Source organism: Semicossyphus pulcher, unplaced genomic scaffold (assembly GCF_022749685.1).
Source record: "Semicossyphus pulcher isolate SPU_LCO1_2020_fin unplaced genomic scaffold, fSemPul1.0.p SCAF_15, whole genome shotgun sequence".
Taxonomy (NCBI): Eukaryota; Metazoa; Chordata; class Actinopteri; order Labriformes; family Labridae; genus Semicossyphus; species Semicossyphus pulcher.
The window spans coordinates 9,218,268-9,237,489 of NW_027211659.1; the positions used below are offsets into that span (position 1 = coordinate 9,218,268).

At 40.0% G+C, this 19,222-nt stretch overlaps 3 protein-coding genes and 1 non-coding gene across 4 annotated transcripts; 2 read left to right on the forward strand and 2 right to left on the reverse strand.

Annotated features, from left to right (window-relative positions):
- Positions 1-375: 375 nt before the first annotated feature.
- cep97 (centrosomal protein 97) lies at positions 376-5,555 on the reverse strand. The gene is made up of 11 exons (XM_069663166.1): positions 5,474-5,555; positions 4,655-4,797; positions 4,360-4,518; positions 4,132-4,233; positions 3,924-4,037; positions 3,656-3,822; positions 3,397-3,561; positions 3,113-3,291; positions 2,349-2,997; positions 2,169-2,244; positions 376-1,731 (listed from the first exon to the last, which is right to left on the reverse strand). Exons 1-11 carry the CDS (start codon positions 5,508-5,510, stop codon positions 1,204-1,206), a joined length of 2,319 nt encoding a protein of 772 aa, XP_069519267.1. The 5' UTR covers positions 5,511-5,555; the 3' UTR covers positions 376-1,203.
- Positions 5,556-6,068: 513 nt separating this feature from the next.
- Positions 6,069-9,658, forward strand: rpl24 (ribosomal protein L24). Its single transcript, XM_069663049.1, has 6 exons — positions 6,069-6,107; positions 6,234-6,309; positions 7,125-7,235; positions 8,594-8,730; positions 9,188-9,251; positions 9,532-9,658. The coding sequence occupies exons 1-6, from the start codon at positions 6,103-6,105 to the stop codon at positions 9,610-9,612; spliced, it is 474 nt and encodes a 157-aa protein (XP_069519150.1). The 5' UTR covers positions 6,069-6,102; the 3' UTR covers positions 9,613-9,658.
- LOC138592936 (small nucleolar RNA SNORA23) lies at positions 7,727-7,907 on the forward strand. Its single transcript, XR_011308240.1, has one exon. It is a non-coding gene; the product is annotated as a small nucleolar RNA SNORA23 (small nucleolar RNA).
- Positions 9,659-11,038: 1,380 nt separating the features above from the next.
- Positions 11,039-18,546, reverse strand: mpc2b (mitochondrial pyruvate carrier 2b). Its single transcript, XM_069662618.1, has 5 exons — positions 18,181-18,546; positions 15,888-15,928; positions 15,405-15,489; positions 14,434-14,545; positions 11,039-12,181 (listed from the first exon to the last, which is right to left on the reverse strand). Exons 1-5 carry the CDS (start codon positions 18,272-18,274, stop codon positions 12,133-12,135), a joined length of 381 nt encoding a protein of 126 aa, XP_069518719.1. The 5' UTR covers positions 18,275-18,546; the 3' UTR covers positions 11,039-12,132.
- Between the last annotated feature and the right edge of the window lie 676 nt (positions 18,547-19,222).

Here is a 19,222-nt window from a genome sequence, read left to right on the forward strand (position 1 = left end):
TTTGTGGGTCGAACAGTCTTGCTGCGTCCTCTGGTGGTCACTTATTTATGCGCAAGTACCCTGAAGCAACTCGAATGTATGGAAGCCTTCTCGAAAAGGAAAAAACATTCATTAAATTTGAATAATTGAGTGTGACAGTTTTGATTAGCAAAAATAGTTTGTTTGGTTTACATTTATACATTATATACCCTTCTGTTTTTATGCTGTAATGGCAACTCATGACTATTAATTTAATAAAGTCATACCAAAACTATTATTTCTTTTGAATGACAATTTAACAATTTAATGTAATTATTCTAAATGTTCTGAAAAATGTGTCTAAAAAAAATCACTATACAGACTTAAAATCTTCTTAAGCAAATAAACTCACAGGAGACAGTTTTTTATTTAACTTAAATCACAGGTGTGATCAATTTAACAATTATTATCTTAGCAATATTATTGATTAACAACAGGTGAGCCTGCTGCTAGTCAGCATAATGACTGGAGTCTTATTCATATCCCTTTGCTGTTATTTTCAACACTGTAGACTTTCATTAAGAATCAGATTACTTCACAATAGAAATAATCATTAACTGCAAAACATTCTACATAATATAAAACCAAATGACAATAATTGGAAAATTCTAATTTTGATTTATTTACATGTTTTAAATAATAAGATGCTACAATACTTTCAGGTGATGTGCTCTCAAGATTATAAAAACAGCTATTACCTCTGTATGTGATAAAAGATTGAATACTAGTTTATTATATTATATGTCAGTAGTTACAAATACACTGTGTTTAACACATCAACTCCTAATCTTATTAGTTTATACCATGTCTTCATGGAGTGGATATTGATAAAGAGAAAAGGTTATACCATGCCTGGTCTTTGAAACAGAGACGAATCAATCTACTCAATGAAGTTGCTAATATCCTCCAAAGCTACATCATTGTCTTTACACAGAGAGGAAAATGTCCATGGAGTTATACAACAGATCCAAGTTTAAAAAGCACTTTTACCTTCACAGGTAATGTTTAGATGTCTGCAATGGGTTCAGTCATGAATAACAAAGGAAGCTAAGTGCACTGCCATTTGAGATCTGGGTCAGTAATCAAGTTGAGAGCATCTGTCAGACATGCCATCTCAATACTACAGTCATTGTCAAATGTACACCGATCAGTAGTTCTGTACAAGTGCGCATTAGCTGTAGTCCCTCAGACAGCGGCAGGAGTGCCTTCCTCCCTTCTTTGCTCCTCTGATTGGTTGTCTGCTGCCTTCTCCTGGGAGGCGCTGGACTGTGCTGCTTTGTTGCGCGATACAGGTGAGGAGGGCTGTGGTGTTTCTGTTCTATCACTGATCACCTCCTCGGCCTCCTCCTCCCTCTGCTGTACAGAGGAGAGGTACTGCTCCAGCAGGCTGCAGTCTGCACTGTCCACACCTTCGCTGCAACCGCCGCCAGCAAAGCCGCTACGAACAGGGCTAAGAGCTAGCACCGTCTTCAGAGAGTCTGCTGTCCCACTGCTCAGGAAGCTGTCCTCCTGCGCGGCCTGCTGATAACCTGTCGACGGAAAGCCTGAGTCTGGGAAGGAGACGTTTGTGCTGGGCGGGTTCTTTGTACTGGATGTAACAGGCGGGGCAGCCTCACAAAGTCCAGGAGCTGAGGTCTGAGCCTGGGTGACAGCCTGGGTTATGCTAGCCATCTGCTGCTCCACAGACTCTTTCCACTGCTGCATAGACTGGAGCTACAAGGAGAACACAGGGAAAGCATCAAGCTAATGAGGCAGCAATATCAGACAGATTTAGATGTATAATCTCCATTTTTAGCAAAGCTAGTAACAATAAAGATGCGAGTTTGATGGACTAACAGTCAGTCCGTCACTTGGTCCAGACTGTAATATCTCAACTCCTATTGTGTACAGACATTACCCATGATCCTTTCCTCTAGCTTCAGGGTCAATTCTCTAATTGATCTTATAGTCTGGTATACGACCAGATACTCTCAAAAGTAACAACATTTTTAGAAGCCATAGTGAGCAGGTTGCTATGTTACAGCATTAGCATTTAGCGATTACAGCCTCACAGAGAAACTGGCGTGACTGTAGAGTCCTATTTGGAAAAAAAAAAGACCACAGGAGTCCAACATCGCACTAAACAAATGAGCGAGTCCTGGTAAACTGACCTGTTTCCACAGAAACTTCACAGCTTCCTCTTGAACCAGCCTTTGTAACCGTTCTTCTTCATAATCATGCTGCACCCTGCAAAACAATCCCTTTATTAACTAGCAGTAAATCTTTGAAAATGCTGGATAATACACACACCAAAAGTGACATAGAAAACAGAAAGTGCTGAAGTCAGTTACCCGTCCAATTTTTGAGAAAGGAAGAGGATGTGTTCTTGCATCCTGCGCAGGCGGATTTCACTGCGCACCTCTCTGGCCATTGGGTGACAACAGCGAGTGTGCTGTCCCCTCCACCATGACTGTATTTTAACCGCTGCTCTGTCTGCTTCCATTGAACTTGATTTACTTGCACACATGTTAGCTTCTTCCTGCTTGGGGGCGTCTTTCATCTCTACTTTTCCAAATTCAGAGGATATTTGCTGATCATTTTGTGGCGTGCCAACTCTGACCGCCAGAGATCCAGCTGTTGTGGCTGCAGCAGAAATAGCTTCTTCTTCGAGACCCCTCTCTTGCTTATCGACAGGTGAATGATGCGTTTTGTTTGTGTTGTGCTTTCTTGGCTGTGCGGGCCGCTTTGGAGCCAGTGAATCGGGTTCAAATGTCTCTGTCTCATCCTCGCTGTCGGAGTGGGTCGTATGTGGCTCCAGATCAGATGTGACGGGAAGAAACGTGGACTCCGAGGAGAGCATGCTGCCGTTCAGTTTGTCCTCATCTGTCAGCACGTCCTCCAAATACATGTGCTCCTCTCCCAGCCTTGGGCTGCGAGCTACCGGTAATGATGTGTGGGAAGAATCACTGCTCATCCAGGTATTAAACTGCACGACTGGCTCTGTTAAAAGCAGACAAACCAAACAGTTAACATTATGAAGAAAATGCCTCTGCGTCAAAGTCTCTTTTTTAGAGATGAAAAACTGCCCCATAGAGTGACAAAGCAGCTCTCCTACCTGTCTCCCGGACTGGTGGCGCAGCAGCCGGTGCAGGTGGGCTGGTTTTCCTCACCTCTCTGGCCCCCCCTTGTGGTCCTTCATGTGAAGGACTGTGCCTCTCCACATCAAGCTGAGTTGGACGAGGAGGGCTCGGGCATCCTCCTCTGGTCTCCTCTAACAGCTGCCTCTGGTGAAACCTGGGAAAATCGTTCAAACATGAGGTCATTGAACACAATATTTTCCATTTAAAAAGGACCTATGGCAGGGTTACTGTAGCAGTATTAGTAAATGTATATTTATACCTCTGCTTACTGAGGATCTTCTCCAATTTGGCATCTTCTGCCGTCTCCAGGGCCGGTGACGACGTCAGAGGGCAAACAGTAGCCAGGTACTGAACCAGCTGAACATGCTGACCTGGCCGATATGATCGTCCTTTTCCCTGACTGTAGAGCCACTCTGCTTTGAGACTGGTATAATGACAATAAAAATAACATCAAAAACTGTTGATATTCCTACTGTTATCTTATACATCACATTCTAACAGCGTAGGACTGCACGCACCCTTCTTTCTGGGACACTACATAGCCATCCAGGACTTTTATATTCAGGCACCAGCTCATGATATACGGCCGGTAGTCAAAACCCGGCAGTGAGGGGGTCGACATTACACATGGGTTGCTCATAATGGACAGCTGCTCCAGGTCATGGAGAGGTGCCAGGTATGACGCCTAAGGAATAATCAGTGAGTAAGTCAATCAATACAATTAGCCTCAGTATCATTTTAATGGAGATTAATGCGGCTGTATTAAGTACAAGAAAAGACAATTACTTCATTAAGATCCCTTATCTCATTCTCTGCCAGGGAGAGGATGGATAGATGGGCAGGGAGGTGAGCGGGAACAGTACGGAGGGTTGTAATGCTGTTTCCGTGGAGTAAAACAGTCTGCAAAATTGGACAAACAAAGATGCATTAAAGACAACCAACACTTTTACCGTACATCATTAAATATTTTTTTCTAAATGTAGGATGCACTCACCTTTAATGCTACTAGTTTAGTAAGATCACCGATGATAGATATGTTATTGTCAGACAAATCCAGGTGTTGAAGCGAAACACAGTTGTTGAGTTGCTCAATGACCTGTGCAAAAGCAGATAAAATCATTAAAAATGTAAAATATTAAAACACAGGCTGAAAGTAATTGTTTCATCTATGCAATTACATTTTTGTCAAAAATGTACGTATGAGAATGATGATGAGAATTACCTTAATATTGTTCCCAGACAGGTTGAGCCATTCAAGATTTGGCAGATCTCTTAGCCCTTCGATGTATCCAATACTGTTATTGGGAAGATTGAGGACTCTCAACTCTGTTAGTCGAGACACGCCCATCATTCTCACCAGGCGGTTACTGGCAACAGATAGCTAAAAAGGAAATGGAAAAAAGCATTGAATCAAGAAAAATGACAGTGATTAAGCACAAAATCAAATGCAAGAGTTCCATACGCATGTGAATAAAGGGAAAGGTAAACCTAGCCAAGGTTTCAAAAGATTTAACTACCTGCTGAAGACCTGGGCTCCGCTCCAGATGGTCCAGTTTCATTATGTGGTTACGGTCCAGAATGAGGGTGTGAGTGTCCTCAGAGCACATGAAACTAGGGTCCAGCTTTTGCATACCCCGGTTTGAAAGATCCATCACAGGGCCTTGTTGGGGTGGAAATTAGACAGACTGGTAAACCTAAACTGTCATTTTGCTAGTTACCATGGCTACACAAAACACAAGATCGGGATAGCTGGGCCTCTGATGCACTGCTTTGGTTTAATCTATTTTTTTTTACCAAGTCTTTAACTTGCAACACATGTACAACATATGCAAGTGTGATACTACCTCGCCTTCTTAAACCCCTTTATAAAAAGAGAAGGAAAGACATCAAGAGCAGGAAAAAGCAGTAACGTTTGCAATGCAGTTAGTGAGAAGTATTATTCGGTCACACATCTAAATATCTGCCAAGTAACACAAGAAAATATGTTAGTCATTATAAAAATCTTTCTTTCACCAGCTTGTGCATTGGTTTAAGCCATATACTGGTCGAAATGTTCACAAATAATTGTTTCTGCAGGACATCCAGTGGCACGAAACCTGACCATCAAATGAGCACTAACCGGGACATAAAAGGTGGCAGCCCTTCAAAGGACTGACACGGGATGTTTTGATCTGGCTCCTGTGACACCATTGATTTAAGTAACGCAAGCTAACGGCAGTACTCTGAGGTGATGCATGCTAAGTTAGCTAACATTGTACTGGTAATAAACACACTACCATTCAACAAAAATTAAACCTCGCTGTCTGTCTGAACAAACCAATAATCACCCCACTTACCAGCATTTGTATCAACCTGCAAATCGGATACACCCATCCTGCCGCCTCAGCCAACACCAAACGCTAGCTAACAACTCTAATAGCTGCAAACTGTAGTGTGAAAGACAAGAAGCGTCTGTGGCTTGTCAACGACTAAACCGGGGAGGTTCTGGGAAATGTAGTTCAAATAGTCGGTCTCGCTCACTAAAGAGTAACGTCTTTGTGGTTTGGAAAAACTACAATTCTCGTCGTAACCGATCCCAAAATGTTAGTAGTAATATAGAAAAACATCGGTTCGCTCTTGCGATAAAAGTCCAGAAAAAACTTTTAAGTTTTCATTTAGTCATTCAACTACTTTATTATCGCATTATAAAGCCAGATAGTGTTACTTTACCGCGCACTGATAAGCTTGCTAAGCAACCGCCAGATTGTGACGTCATCCGTGTGACGGTTGGGCAAAGTATAAATTAGATTTTTACAGAATCAAAGATAATTTACAAATGTATTTCATGCATAAAGAATCGCGGATCACTGCCACTGACTAAAAAATATTAACTTTTTAGTATGTCATAAATGTCGATTTGTAGTCTCCCAATCAGTTTCCGTATCCGTCATCTTTCTTTCCGGTTTTGTGCCCTCTCGTAGCCATCATGAAGTGAGTGTTCAGAATATAATCAAATGCCATCTAAGCACTTAAATAAACTTTCTAATAATGCTATCTACATTAAGAGTAAATGTGTATTGTTTTCTTTCAGTGATGCTGTATATTTCTCATTTTCAGGGTCGAGTTGTGCAGTTTCAGTGGGTATAAAATATACCCCGGCCATGGCCGCCGATACGCCAGGATAGACGGAAAGGTAAAAAGTCTACCCGACACCGGCTTCCACTCGCTCTGTGTATTGATACGAAATAAGGCACACTGTTCCGACTTTCGTCTGTTTTATTTGTAGTGTTTGCCACAAAATGGGTGTTAATATTTTTAACACTCTTTGGAATGGGCCTATACAGTTCAATTGAACCCTTGAAACCTGCTAACGCTAGCAGCTAGCTTAAACTGTTAGCACCTGAATTCAGCATCTAAACACGATACAATTTAATTGAGTACACTGCTCTGAAGTGGCACTGCTGAAATCTGGTGTTATTTTTGTAGCCACCTATGAAGAGCGGTGTTGACAAAATCGTTTGCTTATTCTTACTTGGACTGTTTACTGAAACACCCCTCAGTTATAATGTCATTCCCCTTACTGGACTAAGTTATTTTGGTGTATGAGTTACTTTTTATGCCCTGCATAGGGCCTTTTTAAGTCCCGCATTTAAACGGTATATATTTTAATAAATAAATATTTTAAGTGGCAAGGACACTACTTTCAGCTTACAGTCCCAAAAACTATAATCAGAATCAGTATCAGGTTTATTGCCAAGTAGGTTTACACATACAAGGAATTTGTTTTGGTGGTTTTGGTGCAGAACACTGTCGTAATGTCATATTTTGTGAACACCTGTAAGTGACAGTTATAATCTATTTGTGTCTGAAATCTCAATTTAGTTTGCATTATATATTAAACAGGTGTCTTACTACACAGGGATGAGTATTCTTAGGGAGTGATGATTGACACAGCTGTTTGAAACACAATATACAAGCCATTCAGTTGAGTCTTTTCTTTCATTTTAGGTGTTCCAGTTTTTGAACGCCAAGTGTGAGTCTGCCTTCCTGGCCAAGAGGAACCCAAGACAGATCAACTGGACTGTGCTGTACAGACGCAAGCACAAGAAGGGACAGTCTGTAAGTATCACGCTGTATGTGCATGTCTGTATTCAAAGTAACAAGAATTTGTCTGTTGAATTTCAAATAAACATACAGATCAGTCTATTTTACTGTTCAATAGGACGGTAGCAAAAGCAGCTAACATCTGCTCAAAAACTATGACTTAATTGTGCTGATCAGAATCAGAAAGCCTTTATAGTCATTGTCTAGGAATACAGTGAAATTGGTAGCGACACTCGGTGATGCATTTCCAACTTAAAAACACAAGACATAGGACAGCAATCAATAAGTATAATTGCAGATATTTGTCTTAATAAATTGACAGACGTTTTTGTAATATGTCATGTTGATGTTTGGTACAGACAGCAAGACTTCTAATAACTATAACATTATGCGTTGTGTCCTTAGGCACCATACTGTGTAGACCTAAGGAATTTTTATTGGCATGAAATACAATATCAATGAGTCTGTGCCTATTTTTAGATTATTGACACAGTAAATTGGCTGCGGGTGAATGGTGTGCACGGTATAAGTCTGTGTTATGTGTTGTTGCTGGACTGTGTTTTGCAGTTTTAGCAGCAGCGCTCACTCCACACCTGCAGCCATAGAACAACCGGAGATCATAGTACTGGCTCTTGACGTCTTTATAGACCTTTCACCATTGGCCAGCCTCCAAATTCTCCTACATATGAAAATGTCAACATTTTAGGGATCCTGCAGTGCCCATCTTGATATCAAAATATAGTTAAACTACTTTTCAGTAGCAACTTATAACGTAATCAAGATTATGTAGTTTACTTGGATAGGGAGAAGGTACTGTAATATGCTGAAAAGTTTTTGTATGTTTGACACCTGTTAAATATTAAATAATGAGAGTAAATGCATCATTTTATGTTTTATTGAATGTATAATAGGTCATGTTCTTTTGGATGGCATGGTATCAGAATACATCCACTTATGATTATTTGAGATGCACTACACAATGCTGCAGAGAAATGTCAGTCAGGTTTCATTCATCAAGGAAGGGATGTACCTGTTTTAAGTTGCACTGATAAAAAAAGTAGCAGGTTTAGCCTGTTTCATAACATGTAGTTAAAACAAAGGTGACTGGCACCCTGGCATATGGTCAAACTGTTGCAGCAGCTCTTGCAAAGTTTAAGGTTAAAACTTTAAGAGTTGAAGACAGATGTTTAGTTCTTGGTCAATGTTTTTGCATGCGTCTTGAACCAATATCAATGAGCATCTTGATCCACCTTTGTCCTTCAGTGAATAAAGGTCAAGCTGGTCTAAACATGTTGGTCATGTGACCTTGTGGAGCGTATTGTGATATTTTGCTTCCAATTAACTAAGATGTTGTCTCTGTGTGGTTTTAACAGGAAGAGGTGGCAAAGAAGCGTACCCGCCGCGCAGTGAAGTTCCAGAGGGCCATCACTGGGGCCTCCCTGGCTGAGATCATGGCCAAGAGGAACCAGAAGCCCGAGGTCCGTAAGGCCCAGAGGGAGCAGGCCATCAGGTGAGAACACAATCTTTATGTGTGGGGGTGTGTTTCTGAATTTTTTTTGTCAAACTCTGCTTCCTCACACGTCTTAAATCAGGCTGAATAACTTGATCATTGATGGGCTGTAGTTGAAGCAGGAGAGACATGCACTTACAATTGTGGGATTTGAGTTGTCCATCTTAGCAGCAAACCTGGCAAACATTCTTTTAAACCCACTATGATATTTACTTCTGGAAACTTCTGTGAGTTGCAGCATTTTCAAAACCTTTTGGCTAGACTGCATCTTTTCTCTCCGTCTATTCTTTCATATGAGCGCAAGCTGCCATTTCTGCAAATCTGAGTGGGGATGTGTTTCATTATCCATTTTTTGTTTAACAATAACATTAAATACCAAAGATGACTGGGACTTTCATCCATATCGTTCATTCCTACATGTTCAGTTTGGCTGATTTGCTTCTTTGTATTCTCTCAGAGCTGCCAAGGAGGCCAAGAAGGCGAAGCAGGCAGCCAAGAAGCCCGCCGCTCCAAGTGCAAAGGTGAGATCTTAGGTCGTGCAGAGATGATTGTTAGTGCTATTTACCTGTATTAGTATTAAAAAAATGTGATTCCTTAGTGCTTGCATGTATTCAAGATATGTCAATTGGGAACACAAACTGCATATTTAACCCCGATACTAAAGACTGAACTGTGAACTTTTGTTATGTAGCAGACTGTATACTAAATGCTTCCGCATGCTATAAGAGGTTTGGCTGTTAAATAATAGTGCAATATGGTGATGTGGTGCAGGGGTACTGAACTTTGTTTCTCCTTCTGCAGTCTTCCACAAAGACTGCACAGAAACCCAAGATCGCCAAGCCCATGAAGATCAGCGCACCCCGCGTTGGTGGAAAACGCTAAACCTGACTCTTGTTTATGGTTGTGAATAAAATTTTGTGGCTTACCATTTGTGACTTGTTATTTTGAAAGAAATAATTTAATTATGAAACTTACAGAGCCATACCAGTGTAACATCATCTTTGTCTTGTTCAAAGTCCACATTAAGTCCAAAGCTGCAGGCCAGCACACAGCAGCATGTGAGAAAAATTGAATAACTCAAAGAATAATGTTTTCTTTAGACACTTGTTGAGGAAACTAGCGGCATCGTCTCTGTTAAACCAAATTATTTGGTATAGTAACAATTCAGAGTAGGGATGCATGATACTGAATTTTTTGCCGGTATGCTGATATTTTCCAACCTTTTTGCCAATTGCTGATTTCAGTACCGATATGTTTTGTTTTTTTTCCACCTAATTGCAGAGAACATAAAGTCTCCCTTGTAGTTGATAGCATGCCTACTCTTATTGTAGTGGCCCACTGATTCTTGAGATGGGTGATTAAATCTGTAGTGTTGAATGACATTGACAATGAATTTGGCCCCTCCTCGCACGACTGAGTACAATTTTGCGGTCCTTGCACTCTTCTTCACGCTTGACGGAAGAGGCGGTGCAGGCAGTGCGCGCACACTCGCGCAGAGTTAATGTAGCATTACGTCAAGCTTTTTTAGGGAATCTTTGAGCAATTGAAGCGTTTTTATTGGTGGAAAATAGCGGCAAGCCATAAACTGCAGATGCCAATAACGCGCCAATAATATTGTGCATCGCTAATTCAGAGTCTGTAGAGGCAGACCATACAGTTGATGAGGGAGACCAATTGAGGTAATTCAAACCCCAGGTTACAGTAATTTTGTTTAATGAAAAGGAAGGCCAGCGCTAATGCAAAAATATTCCTGCCAAGTCACGAGACGGCCTGAGTCCATAAACGGGAAAAATGTAGTCTAAGATGGACGTGGTATGATTAAATCGACTCAGTCTGGCTAGTATCTTGGATGTTAGAAATGGAGATTTATTCATCTGTAGTGCGGGATGTGAGCAGCAGAGGGAGATGAAGTTTCAGGAAGTCTCGTTTCTCCTGATCGAAGCGAGACAACGGTTTATACCAGGAACAGTAGCTTACGTGTATCATGTAGCCAGAGGCGCAAATAAAGCGGTTCAAAGCCACTTGTTTCAAAAGTGACAGAGACATTCATATGAACTCATTAATAGTAGTGGAATTTAACTTGAGCACAAATTTGAGGTACATATATTTACATTTGGTGCACCTTTTATTCTTTCTCGCCACTATCTTTCCTTACAATGAAAACCACGTCTCAAAATTTGAATTTTTCTGACAAACTGAAGGATAAATTGTTGCTATTAAATCTTAAAACTACATAAAAAATATATAAAAAAACATGGGATGCTGCTTTGAATCTGTAAACTATGAGATGTTCAATCTTTAAACCATCTGTAGGTGTCAAACAAGATTTATTATTATCACATGTCCATTACACAGCCACAGAGCCAAAATGATCAACCTTCAAAGTGCCATTTGTTCGAACAGTCAGCAGATCAAGAGATATTTCAAAGTGATGACTCTAATTATTGCTAAAATATTCAGGGGATGATGAAGTAGAAGTATAGTGGGAACATGGCAGGGAAAGAAGTGTTACACAGAGGAGATATAAAACACCTGTCTAGGAACAAAGAGGTATTGAACAGTGAGATGTTGATAATGAAAGTTAGCAAGTCAGAACCAGTGTAACAATCAGTAAAATACTGCACTCGTTAAATATGTCATATCTGAGTAAGTGTACCTGATAAGAAGCAGAAAAATTATATTTCCATACAGTTTTCACTACATGAGAATGATTTTTTAAATCAAGAGATTCATAAATTATGATTTGCACTCACACACGTTAAAAAGAGCTAAAGCCATTAAAATGGAAGGAATCATTACATGGTAATCAATAATGATTTAATCATCAATGAGGTACAGATGCCGTGACAGATACCAAATTATAAACAGTAAATGAACACACAAATGTGATGACATCCTTCTTGTATTTCATTTGGAAACATTCCTTAAACTACGTTCAACACAAGTCCAAGAGTTACATTAAGTTATGTTTTTGGGAAATGTTACATGAGGTATTGATTGCTACACCTGAAAGACGATGATGGAAAAAGCAAAAAAAACTTCCCAACTAGTGCACAAGATATAAAGCATGAACTTAAATTAAAGAATGTACAATCATACAGCTTGTTAACAAGTTGTACTTGTGCGTTGATGACCTCCATTCTTGACTGTGTGTTGACAACAGTTAAAAAAAATGTCCTCTCTCTTTTTTTTTTTTTTATGCCCTGAGGAAATTTGAAACTTAAGGAAAAGTGCACATTTCCAACAGGGACGACAGGCTTAAAGTGGTAGAATAATGGTTATGGCATGGATGTTATGGAGACAGCATGGGATGATGTGGAGATGACGAGAAGGGGCAGGTTTGTGCCCGAAGTGGAGTCTCCCTCTCAGTCCACAAGTGGAGCGTTGGCAACAGGAAAGCTCTCAGGACTCTGCAGCCTGTTTAGCCTGCGCCTTCTGCTCCTGATTGTAGCTATCATGGAAAAAAAGCAAAAAATTAATATTATAAAATGTGTCTGTAAAACCTTTTAAACTGTATCTGCTTCATGGACACTCTCATACTTTACGCACTTTCCCCATGGACCACCAAGCAAAATGTAAACGTATTTAAAAACAACACCCCTCCTTGATTTGCTACCTTTCAATAAACGTTAAGACTTTAAAAGAATAAAAACATGCTTTGATAATTATTCACTTATTTATTGTTCTTTGTAGCCATATGTTACTTTACGCACATACAGTCTCTTTCTCTGTCTGCTAATGTTATGCCGAGGTCAGTCATGTCTGAAATAAAAACATTAGATATGTTGCATTACGGAGCATTAATCTTTCCTAAAGCTAAGCTGATGACAGCTCGCAGTATGGAGATAAAACTCTGTGGCCTACAGATAGCAACTTTTTTTGGCCTCGGTTTATGTCAAACCACGTACTTGTTTTTTTTTCTTAAAGGCACAGTATGTAATTTTTGACGCTAGGGGTCTCAATCAAAACAATAACAAGCCACTTAGTTTAAAGCTCCTGTGCGGGACTTTTGGTTTGTGTTGATTTTGGCGCCCCCTGTGGACAAAGCCGTACCTCTTATGCGTTTGCTGGCTTTGCTGTTTAACAAAAAATCTCTTCCTGTTTTCTTTGACAGTCATGTGTATCCCTCACTTAAAATTCCTGCCCTGGAAAAATTAAACAAAGGCAGCGTGCAGTTACCGCCAGCAGTTTCAGATAGGGACAGCCCGATTATCGGTGCCGATATTCGGCATTTTGACGCATATCGGCATCGGCCTTTTTTGTTTGTTTGTTTTTTTAAAAAATCCATCAGCCGATAAGAGATCAATTTAAAACTGGGTTATTTTGGCTCTGATGCATATGCTTAAAGGCATTTAAACAAAGTTAAGTGTTGGAGTTTGTATTATTCAAAATGTATCTCTAGTTTCAGACATTAAAAGTAACTATATAGAAATAATCAATCTTGTCACTGATGGTCTGGTTTGCTTTTGTAGCTCATATAGAGTAATCAGAATTAATTCCAGTCTGTTTCATAACCAGCGAAAAACTCCTCACAGGAGTTGTGTACAATTTATTTCAACACTATTTCAATTTATTTTCATTTGAAACACATTCAAAACACACACCAAATTACAGCCTACCATCTGTTTATGCCATGTCGAGTTTGCAATTCTGCTAGCTACCGGTGCGGTAGTTAAGCTCAGCCTACGGTAACGTTGATTGTTGTGAGGATGGCGTCAGCACTGTCCATGACGAAGTTTTAGGTAGATTATAGCGCCATCATCTGGGTAAGATACCGTAACACAATAAAATACCTCTCCGCATTTTATACAACCAATATACAAATATTGGTCCCACCGGAGCCTGCGGTCAGTGCGTCGAGGACTGCAGCCTTCATCCATGGGGCGCCTGCTCGACCAACTGAGCTAAACCAGCGCTCCATTTCATTTTAATACAATAGCCACGTTAGTTAGCTAATGTAAAAGTTTGACGACTTCCTTGCTCACTCTCTTATGTATTTTCTGCCGTTTCCTGAGTTTCCCTAGAAGACAGGCGATCAACTAAAAAAAACCCGCACCTCGACATGACCTTGAATAAAATGATTGATTTCTCTGTATTCGAACATTGTTGGAAACAATACTTAACAGGTGAAGTGTCTTTAGGCATTTAAATTAGAATTGTTATATATTTATGAATAAGAATATTTTGTATGATTTTCTCCACCAAAAATGTTTCCAAGTAACAAAGTTCATATACTCATTTGTATAGGTTTCAGGTATTAAGGTGAACTGAACGTCCCCGGGCTTCGTCTCTCAGGCCAAATACAGGTTGCCCTACATTGCAGACTACGATATGGTCTGACAGGGATCGATTATGTTCCGTCATTCGCTCTTGTCTAGTTCGTTTACCTCCCTGGTTCTCTGAAAAATTAACAGTCAGTCAGTGACTTTTACTCTCTTTGGCAAAGGTTTTAACTCAGCCGGTCAGTTGTTGACATTGAAACACAGGCAAACTACTGTATGTTATTCATTTACTGCCATTCGTACTGTATCACCTGCACTCAGCTAAACATTAACCTGCTGCTATAATATCTAATCAGCAATAAAAAAAATCTTATCTTGCCTCTATTATTATAATTGATCATATTCCTAATAGAGATCGTGAGGTGTGTGATTGATTGTTTTATACTTGATTTCTCAGTTACGCTGTAAATTAACCACAAACCTCCAGATCCTGTAGAGCTGGGAGGCTCCTGCGCCGCCCACAAAGAAGTTGACGCAAAACAGGTTCCAGTTCTTTGGGATGATGACCAACGAGTATCTGGACCAGATCAGGCCTGGCGTAGAGGGACGACAGTAAGAGTGAAGGTTATGCACACTGTTGGTAGACAGGCCGTTGATCATGAGCACAGAGTCTATGTTTTGGCAAGAGAGCGACCGATAAGATTTGTTTGAAGAAACATGCTGCAAAAGCTGACGCATAAAACAACCTTTAGCACAGATTAGTGAAAATCTCTCAGATATAATCGACTGATAACTTACTAAATGACGTCAAGAATTCAAGGCAGTTTTTACTTGTTGTATAAAAGCAACACTTTCTTGTAGCACTTATATTTCCCTGGATCTCTATTGTTCCATTAAAAATATGCTGCACACTAAGACATTGGAGCCTGATTAAAAGGTATAATAAGTAGGATTTTCCTAAAAATAAAATACAGACTTTTACTAATATAATATAATATAAATCATCTCTTATGGGCCTCTATACATGTGTGTTGGTGAGTGTGTGTGCAGACCCTTGTGAGACCCTTCCCTCTGCATCTATTCTGTTGTTTTGCTTTGCAAGGGACGTTTTCAGGAGGGGCGCTGTCGGGGTTCCCTGACCCAATCACAACGTATAGGTGAGAGTGGGAGAGGTTCAAATTAGCAATCCCCCATCCAGACCGGCGAACATGGCGAAAGAGCGATGCAGAGTTGGCCTTCTTTCTGTTGGACAGGTAGGTGCCTCAAACCGGGTAGGACACGCTAACTGGCGGTTAGCATGCTAGCGCAAACTTAACAGTGATGCTGTCTGTGTTACCTCCTGGTGTCAAAGAGCCATGGAGGAGGGGCCCAGTTTGAATGAGTTGTTGACAAACTGCAATCCTACTTATTATACCTTTAAGTCTCCGTTTGGACTTCATATTGAGATCTCACCTGTGGCTGTCAGCACTGCAGACTGGGAGGTACTGAGCTTGTCTGCTGGTCGAGTCATATCAGCCAAACCAGCTACAACCAGACCCTGTAACGGTAAAGAAGAGCCCATGTTTGCTGCAGTCTGAAAAAGACTGCTGTTGATTATATACAATGTGTTTTCTATATGTTAGCTGCTGCATTTTGATTGGTAAGATTTTAATTACACAATGAATAAGCTCCTGTCGATGCTTGGCAGTGGGTGCCAACCTCTCCGTTGGGTGAATAACCGGATGATCTTAAATTCTAACTTTTACATTGTAGGCCCTCTTTAAAGTATTCAGATAACACAATGTGAATCATTGATCATTGCTGCACAGTTGTTATAAGCAACATGTAACAGAGAGACTTCATGTAAGCTTTGTTGTTATGGTCACAACAATCAAACTAGGCATTAAGGGCATTTACAGAAATCAAACAGGCTGAACAGTGTGGAAAATAACTTACCCATTTAAACATCGGGGCCCAGAAGAAAACTGTTTTTGGACCTGTGATCAAGAGGAAAAAAGAAACTGAATCATCTGTGTTCTAATCATTTGACCTCTCACCACCAGTTTTTCAAGGTTTCCCCCTCATAGAGCTAATCGGCCCGCTGGGACATATTAATGGGCGTAGATGAAACATGACTCTGTCAAGCCCGAGTAGCTGTGCAACAGATACTCAGACACCTCAGTGTGTCGACGTGCACTGTCAGCAGACTCAACTACACTGCAACTGAACTAGAAGAAGCTGAAGAATGTTTTTTTAATTTGCAATTCAAAAATAAAATTTAAAATTTTACCTGTTTTATGGACAAAAAAAGCTGCAGCAAGTGATCATTTTTATTGTTGGTAAATCTGTTAATAATTTCCTCGAGTTATCGATAACCTGTCTGACCTACAAAAAGTTGCAAATGGTGAAAATGGTGTAATCAGTGTTTCCTAAAGACGTCTTCAAACACCGCGTTTAATCAACAACCCAAAGACTTTCTGAAGGTTTACTGTCACAGGGGAAGAATGACACCGACTCCTCAAACCTAGAAATCTAAAAAGTGGTTGCAGATTAATTAAATACTGGTAGTTGACAACTAATCGATTGTTTCTGTGCTAAAAGAAAACAAGTGATTAAAAAAGAAAATAGACTGACGCGTATGTCAATAATTGTCAGTTAGCCTTACCCGAGTTAATAAAACACCACATGGCACCACGGCTCAAAGTTTAATTCAGATTTTGATGTTTTAGTAAGTTTAAACTCCTCTCGACCCCCACACAGAAAACCACAAAAACACTGAATGCAATAATTGGCTAAAGGACCAATACAGCAAAGCAATGACAGATAATATAATGTCCATACCACTGAACAGCAATAAACATACTCAGCCCTTAAAGTATGGGTTTTTGCAGTTAAAATATGTTTTACGTGTTGACTTCATTTACGTTTTCTCACTGAGAAAGTTTTCCTTCCGACCAGGCTTATCCAGTCAGTAAAAAGATAAGATGTAAAACCAGACAGTCAAGTGGGAGCCTCACTTTAAAGACTGCAAAGAGAAGAAAATGTGCAGGACATGGAGATAAAACTTGTTGTTTGGAAGCAGCTTTCCTCACACTCTCCCGCCCCGTGCTGTAGGCTAAACTGTTAAGTGGGACTTCTGTCGCTGCAAATCATTGTTGAGGGAGTTGGCTTTTTGTTGCCGCCCCCTTTATACCTGGTCAGAAAGTCGTCCTTGACATGCACAGCTCCAGTTTTCTTCCACAGACAAAACATAAGATCAGACTGTCCCCGGTGACGCCAAAGACTCTGTAATCTCAGTCCCTTCTCGTTAATATGCACGTCAGAGAGCTCAATGTGTGTGCAAGATGTACTGACTGAACGGGAGAAACATGTTTAGTTTATGAGGAACTCTGAGCTCTCAAATCCTACTTTAATGAAGGTTATAATATCAAGAAGAGGCGCTGCTGGTTTGGATTTACTGGGAGTTTTTCTCCTACTATTTATAGTCTGTCCTCCTTTATTGAAAGCGAGTTGCCAAAATAAACCTTCATGAAGGTAGGATGTATTGCAGAGCTGTTGTATTACACAGGGCTATCAGTAGAAGTAGAGGTTACTTCAATCTTCTACATTGTGTCACATGTACATTCGATAAATTAAGGATGCTACAAACTGTGATAACGGCTTACACTGACTAGTTGATTATCAAAATTTAAAAATATATTTTCTTTGTTTTATTTTGTTTCATAAAACATAATAATTAATAATATAAGAAAAGCTAATTATTACTTTGCATGTAAATTATCAATAACAGCAGCCCATTTAGAATTATTAGTCATTATTTAGTCGTTGTCCATTTCCTAAGTTGTTATATTTGTTTTATTAAGTAAGTTATATAATAACACATCAGTCGGATCAGTTAGGAGATGTTTAAATTAGTAAATTATGAATTTTTCTTTTATCGCAATACCTTTGATCCCCTCTCAAACCCAGATTTCAACACCTCAACAACTCCTCGCAACACTTTTCCTGCCATAAACCCAGCTCCTCTTCGCAGGCAGAGCTGCTTAGCTGGTGTTATCCTAACAGATTACAGTCTAACACAGTAACACAGTAACACTGGCAACAGTAAAACAATGAGCTTCAAACAGATCACACATTAGGAATAGAGAGGAGCTTAGGGGTTAGTGCATCCGCATCACTACCACAGCTGACACATCCCAAACAAAACGCACCCTGCTAACAAGAAGCTGGATGATAAACCCCGAATTACCTGCCGGGTGGTTGTACAGAGGTCTCAGTTTGGAGGGCAGCATATGCTCAATCTTATCCAAAATCCTGTGATAGGACGCTCTCAGCGCAGCCATGATTGTAGATGTTCTTATGGAAAATAAGACACTGAGCGGAACTTGAAGCTAGCTATCAAATTTTTTAGCTAGCAAAAGACGTTTGTTAAAAGCCACAGTATTTAAAAAGTACAAGTAAATTGCGCGCTGCTTTCAAGTGAATAAATTACAGGTGGTTTGAGCGATAGGAGAGGATGCTGCTGTCCTACTGTCGACCTTCCCCTTGCACCGCTGTGGACATGCTAGCTCTGCTAGCTTTTCAGTAGCTTCTGTCTGACCGACACGACGAGGTGACTTTCTGTACGACGCAACCTACCGCGTGAGGGGCGGGGTTACATGTTCCGTCTATTCTCATTGGTCCGTCAAGACAGAACCGCCATTCGATTGGTTTAAATAATATTTTTACTTTTCCTGCCCAGCGTATCCGAACTGGGCGGAGACGAGTCATCATATCTTTGACAGCTAATTTTGCTAAAAACATTTCTTAAGATTACGATATCAACACAATTTGTAGATGTATATTCAAGATAGTGGACGATATTTCTTTTTTTTCTTTTTTTGTATTTTATGACTTATGTACAGTGTAGACCTTTGATAACATTTATTGCTAAAACATCTACAATGCAGTCTGCCTTTTGTTATTCATTGTAATTACTTTATGTTAAAGTTGTATTTTTTTAAAGTACATTCTCATTAATATTGTATTTTTTGATAATACCATCAATTATAATTGTTTAACACTTGTTAAGAAAAATTTAATGTGTGGATTCTATGAGGTTGTAGTGTTCCCAGGCCAGAGACACCCCAATTAGCTTCAGGCAAAGTGTGGAAACTGATTTATAATTGGCAGAAAGTTACTTTAGAAATATGCATCACTAAGGGAAAACATAAATAGACATGTTAAACACATTACAGACATGATTACACCCATCTCTTAAACACATTAAGAGAGGGGTGGTACTGACTAAA

Excerpts from the sequence above, each read along its gene's own strand:
- cep97 (XM_069663166.1), bottom strand. The coding sequence starts at position 5,510 with ATGGGTGTATCCGATTTGCAGGTTGATACAAATGCTG. Across the intron at positions 3,823-3,923 it reads AGATAAGGGATCTTAATGAA|GCGTCATACCTGGCACCTCT; the intron begins GTAATTGTCTTT and ends ATTATTCCTTAG. Across the intron at positions 3,562-3,655 it reads GTAGTGTCCCAGAAAGAAGG|TCTCAAAGCAGAGTGGCTCT; the intron begins GTGCGTGCAGTC and ends TCATTATACCAG.
- mpc2b (XM_069662618.1), bottom strand. The coding sequence starts at position 18,274 with ATGGCTGCGCTGAGAGCGTCCTATCACAGGATTTTGGATAAGATTGAG. Across the intron at positions 15,929-18,180 it reads TCTGTACAACCACCCGGCAG|GTCCAAAAACAGTTTTCTTC; the intron begins GTAATTCGGGGT and ends TCTTGATCACAG. Across the intron at positions 14,546-15,404 it reads TGCAGTGCTGACAGCCACAG|GCCTGATCTGGTCCAGATAC; the intron begins GTGAGATCTCAA and ends CCTCTACGCCAG.
- rpl24 (XM_069663049.1), top strand. Across the intron at positions 7,236-8,593 it reads AGCACAAGAAGGGACAGTCT|GAAGAGGTGGCAAAGAAGCG; the intron begins GTAAGTATCACG and ends TGGTTTTAACAG. Across the intron at positions 9,252-9,531 it reads CCGCCGCTCCAAGTGCAAAG|TCTTCCACAAAGACTGCACA; the intron begins GTGAGATCTTAG and ends CTCCTTCTGCAG.